Genomic DNA, 14,360 nt, shown 5'->3' on the forward strand with positions numbered 1-14,360 from the left:
GTGGTGCAGGATGCTCCATCCATCCCCTTCCCTGCCCTCCCCGGCGCCCGCAGAGCAAGCAGCAAAGCACATCAGCACTCCTGCCCACATGCCTCATCGTGGAAGCTGTGGCACTAAGTTGCAGTACAGGAGCAGCATGAGAGTCAAAATAGGTCATAAAAGGCTGTGTTAGACATACTGCTGCAGTCTGGAGGTGAAGGGGCTGTACGGCCCAGTAGATGCAGGGTTACTTATATGCAGTAGGCCCAAAATGTGAGCATCTCCTTTCCAACGCAGAATAAGCAACAAGAAAATTTTTAGACTGACGTGGTGCCAGCATGCACGGCTCCTGAGCACACCAGTGTTTAAGGTATAATGGGTCGTAATGCAAGAGGAGACCTCACTGCGTATAACCTAATTCAGTCCTTCCATGTTTTCCACAACACACACACTTTATAAAGCCCCGTGTCTGAAATGGTATCAGATCCCACAATTAACCAAAGGTTTTTCTGAGGAACCAACATGGTGTCTGGATGCACCCCAGGGCTCAGGGTGAGCCAAAAGCCAGGCAGCACCCTTGGCTGCAACCACATCCCCGGCTCAGCCAGAAAGCAGGCTCATGGCACGGGACGTGCCCATCATCAGCCCCACAGCCCAGACTTTCTTTCTGCAGCAAGAATAACACCTTGCTGGGCTAAATGGGACAGCACCAAGAGCCGCAGCTAGTGCAGCACCCAGGGGGGACACTGCTGCTCAAATCCTCCCGGGAGGAGAGGACCCAGTGCCCATCAGGAGCTCTGCGCTAGAAAGCGACTGCGTCTGCATGGAGGGACAGAGCTGGTTTTCCCTGCCCCAATTTTAACATCCCTTCCTCTTTGCCACCGTCAGGCAGGGACAGAGCTCCCAGCCGGTCAGCCCGACCACAGCCAGCGCAGCCGTCCCGCCATGCGCCACCACGGTAATCCCCGGCCGTCACGCGTGGGCACAGAGCAAATAGCGCGGCCCACACATGGCTCTGCGGGCACACGGCGAGCTGCTAAAAGTGTTTTGGGGAGGAACCTGTTCTATTTTTACCTGATGCCAAATTCCAGTTATTTCCCAGGGGAGCTATTAGCCAGCTCCACTGGCACCCTGTCCCGATAATTACAGGGCCACGCCACCAACATTTACCCAAGGCCTAAAAACAGCACGTGCTGTGACGACGGCTCCTCCTGCCCCGCCACAGCCCAGCAGTGCCAGCGGGGACCCACCGGTCCCTCCAGAAACCCGCTCTGGCCGTGCGGACAGGACACGGCAGCTGGGCGTACCCCAGCTCATGGAGCAGCCGTGGGGATACGCTGCACCTCCGCAGCCCGCCATCATTTTCAGTCTTAAGCTTTGGGACCTTACAGCCCCGCTGGCAGCATGGGCTTTCCAGCGCTCCAGCCCACTGCGTCCAGAGACCTCAGGAAGAATCGCAGAAAGCAGCGTATTCACCTCAAAAACCGCACGGGAGCTGTACATATCCCAAAACGCAGCACAGCGTTGCTGAGCCATGTGGGGCATTGACAGACGTGCTGACTTGCCAGGTCCTCAGCCCGGAATCACAGCAACAGGGCATCGAAGTGCATCTCTTGCAGGAGTAATCCAGCACTGGACAGCAAATTTGAAGTTTTAACAAAGGAGTGTCCAAGCACTTCAGCACGATTCAAAACTCAGTGTTAGACACCCTGTAGTCACATTTGTGATGAACACTACGGCGCAGACACTACAGCTTTCCCACCCATCACGAGAGTCCCAGCCTGCACATTCGACTGAGCTCTGTTTGCTTTCCACCCTCACTGCCAAGGTCCCTCGCACAGGGCTGCATCCCTGGCCGTGCCCTCCCCGGCAGGAGCGAGCACAGCTCCATCACCAGCTCTGGCATGATGCAGCCCTGAGGATCCCGCTGCATCTCCTCACGCCTGCAAACCCACACCACCCTGAAGCCAGAACCTGACGGACAGCGGTGCCCAAACACCTGCGGGATGGCTCTGGACCGTCTGAGCCCATCTACAGTCTGCCTCAGTGCGATCCTAAACCTGGAACAGCCCGCGCCTCCTGAAATCCTCCAAGAATCCCTACGTGCCGCCCAGGAACCTCAGGCACAGCACTGGCACGCGCAGCCCATGACCTGCCCCGGGGCCCTGCATCTCCTCCTGCCACCATGGAAACGACCACCGAAACCACCCTCCTGCTGCAGCCACCGCCGGCGGTGTTCGGCTCACGCCATCCAGCGTCACGGGGATCAGGAGCTATGTGAGAACAGGGCAGCTGAGTGCTGTGGGCCGGAAAAATAATGCTGCCGGGAAGCTGCTGGAAGGAAAACTCCCCTTGCAGGCAAGAGGCAGCAGGAACAGCAACGTAACCAGTGAGAGCAAATAGCCCTCGCATCACGCTGAACCCCCTTCGAGGCACGCTGCAGGCAACGATTGATGGGGTGAGGGCAGGGAAGGCAGGAGCTGCCCTGACCCCCCCATCAGCTACCCCTGCTCAGCGAGGGCAGCCTGCCACACACACTGGTAAGTGCAGGAGGGGATGGACACACGCCCCTTGACGTCTCACCTGCCCGCGGCACTGCCCACGCTGTCCCCAGCCCTGCCCGACAGAGGCTGCAAGCTCCCGCACACAAAGTGAAGGGAAAGAGCAGCTCCTCTCCCCCCAGGCCCAGCAGGCACTGCTCACTCTCCTCACCAAGAGCACGAGCTTACGGGAAGCCCACAACTGTGGAGCGGGGTTTACAGCAAGGCTGGGCTTTCCCCACCGAAACGCCCGTCAGCACCGCGCTTTCCAACGGTAGGTCAGCCTCGCTCAGCGTCACGTGCGGTGATGAATTTTCACTGTTCTGAACACTGACCTAAGCGTGGGCTTCTCCCATTGCATTATCTAATTCTTGACATTATTTGTGTTTTGAGGCAAATCTGCTCTCACTGCTTTATTCCACTCCCTGATGCTCCCTGGAGCTACAGCACCCAGAAGCACACTGTATCAGTGGTGAAGCATCACCATGCAGATCACAGACTCGCAGCACCAATCAGACACTTCTACAACTTTCTATCATAAAACTCAAAGGTGAGTGTTTGGGTTTAACCCTGGGGACTGAGAAATGAGCCAAGCTTGCAGATACCCACAAACCAGCAGGACGTGCCCTTCACCAGAAGCCTCTGGATTGCAGGTGTCCTGCTGCACCTCTACAGCCCAACCCATGGTCACCTCCAGGCAAGCATTGCCGTCCACCAAAGCTGCTCATTAATTACTGCCTCTTCCTCAATCAGTGCATTTCAATCCCACCTCTAATCAGTTCAAAGTGTTTTTGCATTTTAATCTCATTTCCAACACATTTCCCAGAGCACAACAGCAGAGCAGAGTGAAAGGGGACACAGAAGGCCAAGAAAAAGATCGACCAAACAGGGAGAGAGCACGCTGCGTTTGAAAGCCACCCTGACAGGAGCAGTGAGGCTGGGGAAGCCTGGCTGCAGCCGCAGCTGGATGGAGGTGATGGAGAAGCAAGTCGAGGACGTGGGGCCGGTGGACCCATGGGGGCCAGGGAGGTGGCCGTGCAAGGACACGGCAGCCTGCACTCACTCAGCTCCCCTCTCCCCAGCGTGCCACCACCAGCCACCCTCCGGCTGCCTGCACAGCAACCAGGCTCCGTTATCTCTCGTAAACACAATAAACCACAAATCCCCATTATATGCTCCATCCACTGCTTCTGTATTCCCTGCTCCCGAGAGCCAGTTCGTTGGGAAACTGCAGTGACAAATACATGGAAATCCCAACTGGTAAACGGATGCAAAGGGATAGTGGGAGCAAGACACAGCCACAGGTGCACAGCAGAGAATGAAACCAGCTTCAAGTTTCAGCACAAAACGACTAAATGCCAGCACCTCTCCCATCTTAAGGGCACGCTGTCCATCTTGCCAGGCAATACACTGTAAAGCAGACAGGGACAGAGGGAAAAAACCAAAACCCAAACAGACTGGACTGTTCTTCATTGGCTCACATGTAAATATCCCAAGTCCCTCCCTTTTCAAGCATGCCAGGAAAAAGAAGAATGATCTAAGCACTAGCTCAGTTTGTCTCGACCCTACAGAAATCGTTTACATCCACGGAGTTTGCCAGGATCAACATCTCCCACAACTGCAGAAGGAGCTTTTGTTTCTGGTGCCCTGCGCAGGAGGCGGCCGCAGGGAAGAACAACGGGGTCGAAGCTGCCGTCAGACTGGGGAACGTGGCACCTTCAGAGGGGAAAAAAACGTGCTGTGAGTGACAATATAAAAACCTGCCGGGGTACAAAATACAGAAACTAGAATCAAGGTCAGCTTTCACAGGTGCCTCAGCCAGAGTCGGCAGTGCTGGTGCTAAGAAGCGACTTGCATTAAGTGTTGAAATGGGAGGAAATGTTCTCATGAATACATTACTGACCCTGCTAGAAAGCACTGCCATTAGCACACCCACTTTTCTGGCACAATGCATGGACGAGTGCATCAGCCCTGCTGAACAGCCGCCGTCCACAGCACGAATTGCCATCGGAAAGCCAGAGCTCTGCAGGGCAGTCAGAAAGGCTCTTCCAGAGGCCACCGTGCTCAGTCCAGCCAGTGGCATTTCAGCTGCCCTGGAGCCCTTGTGTGAGGTGGCCTCGCAGAGATCACTCAGTTGTAGCTCTCCAACTCCAACCAAAGGGACCCAAGTGAGAAAATAACTGAGCCAGGTGGTGAAAGATGAACGCTGAGGCAGCCATAATCTGCACAAGTTAGATACAGCCTCCCACCAGACTCGTCCACGTGTGCCTGGTGGGGAACAGCACTTTATTTTGGGGTCAGAAGGCCGGGAGCTCTGCAGAGTCAGTGCTAAGGCCCAGCACTAACAGGAGACTGGGATGTGACAGACAACCGCCTGCCTTGCTGAAAGAGGGAGGGGAAACATCATCCCATAGATCTGCTGCAGGAGATGCAGGAAGGAACCCACCTGCTATCAGCCAGCCCAGAGGAGAGCAACCAAGGACTGAGGTCTTCCTTAAACTGGAATTTATTTCAGACTGATCCAGTTCTTCCCCTGTCCCCCCAGCCTGGTAATGACAATCATGCCCCATTCCTCCCCATCCCTTCCTCCTCTTCCCACACAGAGAACTGCACTAGCTGGGAGACATTGGGACGCTGTACAAACTGACCAGAGTGCCACAACAAAAGAGGACACAACTCTTACTGCCCACGGGAGTGTAAAGCTAAGGGATCACTTAGCTTCAGCGCAGACCCACGAGCAACATAGGCCATTGGCTTCATGGATCCTCTTCCAAAGCTCCAAACCACAGGTTTTATGTGCAATGCAAACCCTTCCCGAGAGGCCTCTTAGTGGGGCATGGTGCAAGGAGCAAAATGGCAGCTCACCCACATGGGCAGAAAATCAGGCAGCGGCTCAGCAGCTTGCCCGAGGTGCCCGGGCAGTCAGCCTTATCAGCGGGTTTCCAGCTATGCGCACAGGGAGATGGACCACCTCCGTAAAGGAGGACCTGCCTCGGGGGGTTAACTCACCCAGAGGCTGCCTGGGCAGCGGGAAGAAGAGAGCCAGGGCTTAGCGGAGGGTTAAGGAGAAGCGAAGCAGCATGGTTCCTGCAGGAACCTCTCAGTATGAGCCAGGCAGCCCAGCCTGGAGGAGGAAGGGGCTGATGCTAATGAGAACTGAAAACACCATCGATTACAGACTGCTCTAGGATGGAGAACTAACATTGCCCCTCAAGCCTTCAGCTTCTGCATCGACAGTTCCTCAGTGAACCAGGCACTTTCTGAAGCTGGTAAAGCCCTCCCAGGGGCAGCAGGTCCCATCCCACAGAGCGATGGGCAGCCCCTGGCCCCCAGAGCTGGCCAAGCCAGGCTGACTTTGCAGCCTGGGCACAGTCCAGGAGAGGAACCCTGTTCTCACCCAGGATCAGGATCACTATTCCCTTCCACCCCACAACACCCCACCGGGCAGGGACAGGATGCAGCAGCAAGAAGCACACACCCTGACCAGCAGTCTCGGGTCTCTGCCCCTCGCTGCTCAGGGGCAGCAGGCAGCTCGCCACCTTTAATCCCCTTGTAATTAGCAGACAAGCAGAAACAGGGAGACGGCCACTGCAGTGGGTGAATCCAAGCACCACAGTATGCCGGCCAGCACTGAGCCCTGCGAGGGAGATTACTGGGATTAACGTGTCCCCAGCAGCTTCTGCTACTGGCTACTTATGGACACCACTGACACCCAGGTGGGGCTCGTCCTGGGTCCTCCTAAACCCACCCAGTGTTACATAAATGACCTCATCCTCTGCACACAAGAGATTATCTAGAAAGCCTTTAAGAGGCAGGGGTGCCTCCTGAGGTCACAGGAGCTGAGAGGGAAGGACAGTGGCACCACACTGAGTGCCTCCTGTGGGCACCTTTCCCCAGGGCTGCTCCCAGCCCCATCCCACTGCCAGGTCAGAGCCACCAATGCCTCTCAGCACCGGCTGCACCAGAAGCGGGGACCAGCGTTTCTGGGCCGGCTCCTCAAGATCCACAGGGCATGCAGCTCTTCTCAGCTTTATCCCAGGCACTGGCGAGCAATCCTGTAGATGGTGACTGCTCCCTCCTTGGGGAAATCAAAAGGCGTGCCCTGTGCTCAACTGGCATGCTGGATCCCAGAAGCCCCAGCAGTAACAGCCTCCTCCCTTCACAGACTCCAGACTAGCAGAATGACTGATTTCAGCCCCAAGGGAGAAGCTTCTAGGCAATCTGAAGCACATCTGTCACCTCCGTTAGTGTGGGAGACACACTGTTTGACAGGTAAGGCAAAGAAACACTGTTCAATCTAATTCTTACAAGCAGGAAACAAAATTCTCCTCCTCCACCCAAAATCAACAGACCCGAGGCACAGGGCAGGCAGCAGAGCATGTCATTCATTCCCAGTCTGGCTGCCTGTCTCTGCCCACACCTCCAAAACTGGGTGCCTCCCTAAAAGTGGATCCTGGAGACCAGAGGACAAGGCTAGAAGAGTTTACACGTGGCTTGAGGAGCTCCCCCATCTCCACAAGCCTAAAATTCCCCATCTCCTGAAAGAATGCAAATGATATCATAAGATAATTCAGAATTGATTTTGAAGGCAAGGGAAGACAGGAAAGCCTAACAGGAGTAAGAAAGGTCTTAAGAGATTAAGACCTGCCCACTGACCAGCTGAAATCACAACTAGAAGTTTGGAGGAATGAGCGCGAAGCCAACACATTGTCAAGAGAGCGGACAGTGAAGCAGCTCAGTGCGAACACGCATCAAGCAGATGCTCAGAGATGATGTCGTGTTTTACAAACAAGTCCCAGCTGCCCTCGGGGTGGGGGGCATCTCCGGGGTCTTTCACTGAAGCACAGAGCTGAGTCCAGGAAGAAAGCTGGGCTTCCTTCAAAGAAATCCCCACAGCCAGCTCAGCATTAAGAGCTCTGCAGGCACACATGACGGCTGGCAGGGCTCTTGTCTGACCGGGTCATACCTCTGCAACGGCATGAGCCAACAGCCCATACCACTCTGCCAGACACACAATCCAGAAGCTCAGGGAACAGCAGTGATGTCACTTTTTCATTTCTTAAGGCAGGAAGACCTGGCCCAGACTCAGCACAGTGCGTAAGGATGGGCACGAACCCCTGGACTCCAAGCCAAGGGCTGCATTTTCTACCTATGACAGAGCTTAAACCTTAAAAACAGGGAAATAAAACACTGCTCTGATGGGTGATGGCTCTGGCAGAGATCAACTCCCCATTCTGTAAAGAGCAGACGAGAAATTCAGCCAAAGCAGAAGTGCACTTCACTAAGACACCTGCCCTACAGCTGCTCTCTGCTTACGGCCACAAAGGTGGAATTTCCAGCCTTGCAATAACTGCCCAGACTCAAAATGGCAATAGTTCATCTTAGCTGCTGTTTTGCCAGAAAAATTAAGTGAGAAACTGTTATACGGACAGGAGACTTTGAACATCTCCAAGATCCAACTCATCACTATCCTTATCCTCTTTCCCACAGCATCCTACCACGCACCGCAACGCTGGTGGCGAGCAGGGGCTGCTCACCAGACTGTGCACGAGTGCACCGCAATGGATGGAAGTCAGCCATGTACTTCATCTGGACCTAACTGAATTCTGTTTGGTCCTACAGCTGAGACTAAGCTATAGCCTGTCCAGCAACCCATTTCTTAACTATAAAAGAAGTATGGCTAATGCCAGCATTGAAAGGTCTTGAAGACTCTTGGGGTTCCCTCAGCACCCAAAGATGCTGTGGCCACACCAGCCAGGCAAGACCTTGGTCCCAGTTTGCAGACCTCCCACCTCACTTCAAGGCCACCGACCTCCCTTGCAGCTCCAGGACTTGTCGCCTCTGTTGCTCTGCTCCCATGCACCCCTCTGGGCTTTCCCACGTCACACAAGTTTTTCATCCATTTCTCTTCACTAAGCCTGTTCCACCCCTCAAGAAAAATATTTCCATGAGGGTAACTAAAGGCAAAACAAAGCAAGTAGTATCTTCTGAACTCCCCTTTCACCCAAGCTTTATAAAGCACTGCAAACACTTGAGGACACAGAGTTACTATCCTGTCTCCAACAGCATCAGGCACATTATCAGCTGTTAGTTAAGGACTTTTTGTCCTGTTTGTAAAGAACTGTCTAGGTTCCAGTCTATCCAAATTGAAATTATTTTTAAAAAGGAAAAAACTGATCACAGCCTCTTAACAATGCAATGCCTAAATTCACAGAAATAGTTAATCTTAAAATCTAAAGTTACAGCAGTCTTGCTATTAATTTATATGCAAGACTGAGCTACTTGGCAGTGTCCCTCCTACATGTACTATAATGCCAATTATCTGAGCCATTGGTGGCTTTAGGTCACTGTTATAAACTCTTGAGGCCAAGATGGGTGAGGGGAGCTACAGGCACTGAGTACTGTACCATTTCTCTCCATTTTTAGTAATGCCCTGACAACAAAAAAATGACTATGCTTAGTCCACGCTCCGGGCTGCCCAACTGTGCTCAAGATCCATGCTGGCAGCTTCCAAGGAGTCCAAAGGATGCCCTGCCTCCCCTGCAGCCTACAAACACCCATACCATCCGTCCACACTGCGTCAGCTGCCGGGTGCTGCTGCAACCTGCTGCAACATGGGGTCTGAGCCAAGGCCCGTCGGTGTCTGGATGCCAAGTCCCCATCATTCTCTATTTGCACAGAGTACCTTGGTGTGCGGGAGCAGCAGCCAGGACGTGTTGCCTGCAGCCCACACCAACCCCTGGCTCCTAACCCAGGCCCCGCGGCAAAGCTCTGAACACTGCTCAGCACAGGGCTGTTCCAGCTCCCTGCCACGAGAGGCCAGCAGGACAGGGAAAGCCATCGGCGCACGGTACCATCCTAACCCTGGCCTTGGGCACGACAGCACAGCTCAGCCTCCCCGGCCCTTCATTTAAAGTCTTTGGGTAGCCACAAGTCTGCACAGCAAATAAACAACATGAGAAAGGAAGCACTGCACACCTGATGCATTTTATTGACCTTTGCTCTCAGCAGAGAACCCAAGTCGTGGTTGCACATCTGCCCTCCAAACAGCTTGCAGTTTAACTGCAAAGAGAGGCTGTCAAGACCCTTTTCTCCCAGAAAAAGAGAAAGCCCCTCAAACACTTTCGTAAGCTTTAGCACAGCGCAGAAAAACTTTCCAGCAACAGGGTAAGCTTATGGTGACAGAAGCTTGGTTTAATCCAGCCCATATAACCGAGACGTGCATGGGCACGTGGGGCTGGAGACAAATCCCGCAGGCAGCCTGCCTGGACCGCGGCAGATGCGCCATGTACAGAGGCAGACAGCGCTGCTCTGGGCACCTGCAGCAAAGCCGGAGCAGGGAGCTCACATGCCTGCGCAGGGCTGGGCTTCACAACACCCAGCGTTGCTCAAAACAAGGAGGAAAGTTGGTGTAAAAACCACAGGGAATGGGAAACACACTCAGCTGACTCGGAGGGTGGCTGCACCGCACCCGACCATCACCGCTGACAAACTCTTACCACATTTGCTCCCCTAAATCAGGTTTCACAATTTATCCCAGGAGACTCAAGGAAAATAAATTGTCCCCAAGAGGATTCCAGTAAAGACAGGCCACAAGAGGGATTTAGCTCATGACAGAATCAAAATCCCCGTGTTCAAGCATTTTGGCTGTTTATAAAGAGACTCTTGCCCTGGAGGGGCCCACAGTCCCATTACAGAGTATATTTTCCTCAACTGGAAAGTCACCAGTGCAGAAAATGCCCAAAATCAAAACTGAATCTGTCTAAAATAAGAGATGAAGTAGAAAACTGCATGGTGAGGAAAACTCCTACAGCAACTCCTTGAAACAGATCCTCTGCCCCATCACCGCCTCATTCCCTGTGCCCAGCTGGGCTTTGGGCTTTATTTTGTCACCATCAGCACAGAAACACCTCCCATCACATAGGAACAGACCAAGTTTGCTGGCAGGTTTCAGCCTTTTCCTCTGACACATCTGAAGGTTTCTGTGCAAAGATGAATTTCCATACAGCTGGGTTTACAAGCAGTGGCCACAGCAGGAGCAGTGCTGCAGGAAAACTGCCTCTGCAAGGCGGAGATCTTGCCGGCTGTCCCCAGGTTACATGGTTGCTTAAGGAGGACCATACCGAGCCTCCTCCTCCTCCTGAGAGCATTCCCAGCCTAAGCTCCATCAGCACTGTCCCCCCAGCACTGTCCCTGGGGCTCCCCACTGCTCAGAGCACCATGCCGGGGTGCCAGGGCCACCCCAGCTCCCCACTTTCCCCTGCACACCCGTTGCACTGGGCCCTGGCTCTGCTGGGGAGGACGCTCTCCACATCTCCTCCCCAGCACCCAGTCCTGAGAAACAGTACAGGCTAGATAAGGAGATGGATGAGGTAAGAAGAAAAGCTCAGTGCATCTGGGAAACTCCTTTAATCCATCAGCTTTTTAGTACTATCAGTAAAGCAAGCGCTTTGGGCTGGAGGCTGCACGTGTTGTCCACCCAAGAGCCTACAGAGCCTGCTGCCTGCACGCTAAGGTTACTCAAGCCCCGCATGCAGCCCACCGAACCATGGTAGTAGTCAGCCCAGGCTGGACCAGAAGCTGGGATGAGTCCACCAGCTCCCCATCCCTCCCTCCAGACCCAGGGAGGGGAGTCCACATTTTCCAGCAAGCATTTCTGGGAAGTGATCCAAGAGCAGTGAGCAAGCTTCCTACTCTCCCCTCTCTTCCAGAGCCCCTTGTCATCCTCCTTTTGCCTGATGCCAGGCCCGACGCCAGGGCAAGTCGATGGGTTTTTGCTTTCGGGGTGGTGCACAATGACAATCCCAATTCGGGGATTGGGAGGGCTCGCCCCCTGTTTGTGGATGCCACGGGGCCAGGGGAGCTCCCTTCCAGCCACCCCGGCACTTAGAAAATTCCACGAACCCCAAAGCCCTCATGGGCTGAGACAAAGCAGCAGAGCCAAGCAAAATAATCACAGTGCAAATGATTTCAGTGAAAGAGAAAGGGAGGGCTGCAATAGGAAACGCTCTCAGGCCAGCTGCCGATGGGAAGGACAGCGTGCTCCCCTGGGGATGAGGCCATCAGCAGCCACATTGGTGTCACTGTGGCAGCATGGCTCCCAGCGCTTCCCAAACCTAAGGCGACAGGCAAGGCTGCCAGACCAGGTAATTGACGGCATCCAAGTTTGCACAGCAATGTAAGATGCAGCAGCATGCAGTAATCCCAGTAACATAACAAGCAGATCTCTTCCCGGACCCTGGGAACTCCCTTTTTGGCATCTGAATTGCTCCATTGCAGTTTTGGGTCTGACCGGGCAGCCCAGACCAGTACAGTCCTGTCCTCAAGCGAGGGCTGCCTACGGGCACTCACACACATTTTGGACTTCCCTCACCCCCAGCTGGTAGCCACAAGCTCGTGCCGAGCTGGACAGGTGCATTACACACCTTCCTCAAGGCTGCATAGAAAATGAAGATGGTGTGCACGGCACAGACCCTGCCAGACACAGGCCCAGGGCAGCCAGCCTGCTGCCCTGCTTCAGCTGTAGCCAAACAGTCACAGCCCGGAGCACCTCACCGTCAGCAGCACTGATGGGAGTGCAGAGGAAACCACGGCAAACACAGCTAGACTGACTCCTGGGAATAAGCAAAAAGAACAGTGAGTGGAAGAATAATTTTTGTCCTTAATACAACAAGGGGACAAGAAAACAAAGAGTGAAACATTCATGCTGCAAGAAAACAAAACAACCAAAGGAGAAAAAAAAAACCACACATAGTAAAACAACCAAACACCCTGTAGTCACACATTAACCCTTCATCAAGACAGCACTGCTTAGCCGATCCAGCGGCCGCAGACATGGACGCACACCGCACACGCCACAACTGAGAAGAAAACAGCAGTTTCGAGAGACTGTGAAAACCACCTCTGCTCGCCCCAGATGCCGACTGCTACACCACTTCACTTGGGTAGGAACCGGCCCTGAGGACGAAGCTGGAGGCAGGGACCCCGAGGCAGCATGGTTGCTGCGGATGAGGCCAGCCCTGGCCCCGCTGCCCTCCTGCTTCCCACACCGGGCTCCTGCCCACAGCATCAGCAACTGCTGCACAGGACAGCTTCTCCCAGAGCCAGAGAAGCCAGAGCTCGAGTCACATCACCCTTTAAAAGCTGCAGGTTGCTAAAAAATGAATGTTCCCCAATCTCTCCAGCTGAAGGAATTGATTTTAAGTAGATGCAGGGGTTGGACTGCTTTGCCCAGATGAAAACCGCAGCAGAGAGGGGCTGAAGGCTGGGTGCATGCACAGCCACGGCTGCACGCCGGGCTGCGAGGCACTTGTGGCACTGCTGGGGAAGCGCCCACAGCTGAAGAGGGAAGCTAAAAGCAGCGCATTAAGAGCGAGCAGCGTTACGGTGCATGCATCCGTGTTGGCAAGTGAAATAAAAACCGTGACGTGCGAAGCCACCACAAAGACAGCTCTCCTCTCAAAAAAGAAAGGAAACTGCTGCCTGCCAGAGTGAGGAGCAGCCCTGGCGTGGGCACGGCATGGCAGGCATTTAGTCGGAGCCCCTTCTCCACAATACAGTCACTCAAGCACACCAGCTTTCCATCCAGCCTCGCCGGGTGCTTTCTGCTCAGAGCGTCCATCCTGCCACACAAGAGGACAGCCTTGGGCACAGCGGGGACCTGCAGGCCCCTGCTTGCCGCCCTGGGGCTAAGCTCATCCCTCTGCCACCACTCAGAGTTAGGCTGAGGATTTAGGGTTACCCACAGCCAGACAGGCAAAGCCTTTGCTGGCTGACGCTTCAGAAGCAGCACTGACTCCTACACTGCTGAACCCTCATTTCTGAGATGCTGCCAGAAGTCAGGGGATGGGAAACCCATATGCAGGGATGCTGGGATCCTCCACTACTTCCAGTAAAGGAAACCACTGGACAGTCCGCTCTGCCGGTGCAACTGAAGGGAAAAACCACAGAGAAATTAGATTGCTATTCTCCTGCAGCTTTAGACAGACGTGACACAGATACCCTTTACTGCAGCCGTTTTTCAGCCAAGCTTGAAATGGTTCAAGAGAACTTATTTCAGGTTATCATGGGAATGCCCTGCACAACAACGTGGTGGCTCTGCTCCCAGCCTTCGCACTTGGCTCCGCAGGAACTTTTCCCTACATCGCATTGGCCCTGCACCGTTCCTGAACCCGAGGCAACACGGAAGAGGCGGCAGATCTCCCTGGACACTGCAAGGGAGACTTGGCATTTGCAACGACATTTGAGATCCACGAATAAAAGGTCCTAAGAAACACAACGGACTAAATCCCCAAATCATCTCTCAAATGTGGACTCAAACAGCTCACCACCCTGAGTAGCGACTTGGCTGCTCCAGGGCTGGTGCAGGAGCAGCTCACCAGCACAGGGCCATGAGGGCAGGCGGGAGCTCCATAACCCAGGCAGGGACAGGGAGCCCAGCCCAGGGCTGTGGGACACGCTGTGCGGTGCAGGGGCAGAGCATTTGGGGGCTGGACAAGATGCGCTATGGGGGGCTTACAGAGAGGAAAGGGAGCGGCCAGGAGCTCTGGGGAGGAAGGAGCATGGGGAAATGGGGATAAGGAGACGAAAGGGGCCAGTGCCTGACCAGTACAGCCCCTTCTGCCCTCTTCTATGCCCCACTTCTTCCCCCTTCCCAGGTGGGGGGCTCTGTTACATGCACATGGTGTTTCAAGTGCCAGCAGCTGGAGTCAGGCCATGGGTGACAGGCTGAGCCTTGGCTGCGAGTGACAGCTCGCTTGTCGGCATGGTCACGAGCAAAGACCAAGACAGGCCAGCTGGCGAGTAAGTCAGTGGTTGGGGAGGCAGGTACACATGTGCATG

General features: G+C 54.4%; 1 protein-coding gene across 4 annotated transcripts in view; it reads right to left on the minus strand.

The window, feature by feature from the left end:
• SBF1 (SET binding factor 1) overlaps positions 1-10,743 on the minus strand; it is a 60,360-nt gene extending 49,617 nt beyond the window's left edge. For all 4 annotated transcript variants that reach the window (XM_010566043.1, XM_010566042.1, XM_010566041.1 and 1 more), the window contains exons 1-2: positions 10,739-10,743; positions 2,780-2,783 (exon numbers count right to left, since the gene is read on the minus strand). In XM_010566043.1, the coding sequence (XP_010564345.1) occupies positions 2,780-2,783; positions 10,739-10,741 (7 nt within the window). In that variant the 5' untranslated portion in view covers positions 10,742-10,743. The remainder of the gene's footprint in view (positions 1-2,779; positions 2,784-10,738) is intronic.
• Positions 10,744-14,360: the final 3,617 nt, after the last annotated feature.

This window comes from Haliaeetus leucocephalus, unplaced genomic scaffold (assembly GCF_000737465.1).
Source record: "Haliaeetus leucocephalus isolate CR32 unplaced genomic scaffold, Haliaeetus_leucocephalus-4.0 Scaffold202, whole genome shotgun sequence".
NCBI classification, from domain to species: Eukaryota; Metazoa; Chordata; class Aves; order Accipitriformes; family Accipitridae; genus Haliaeetus; species Haliaeetus leucocephalus.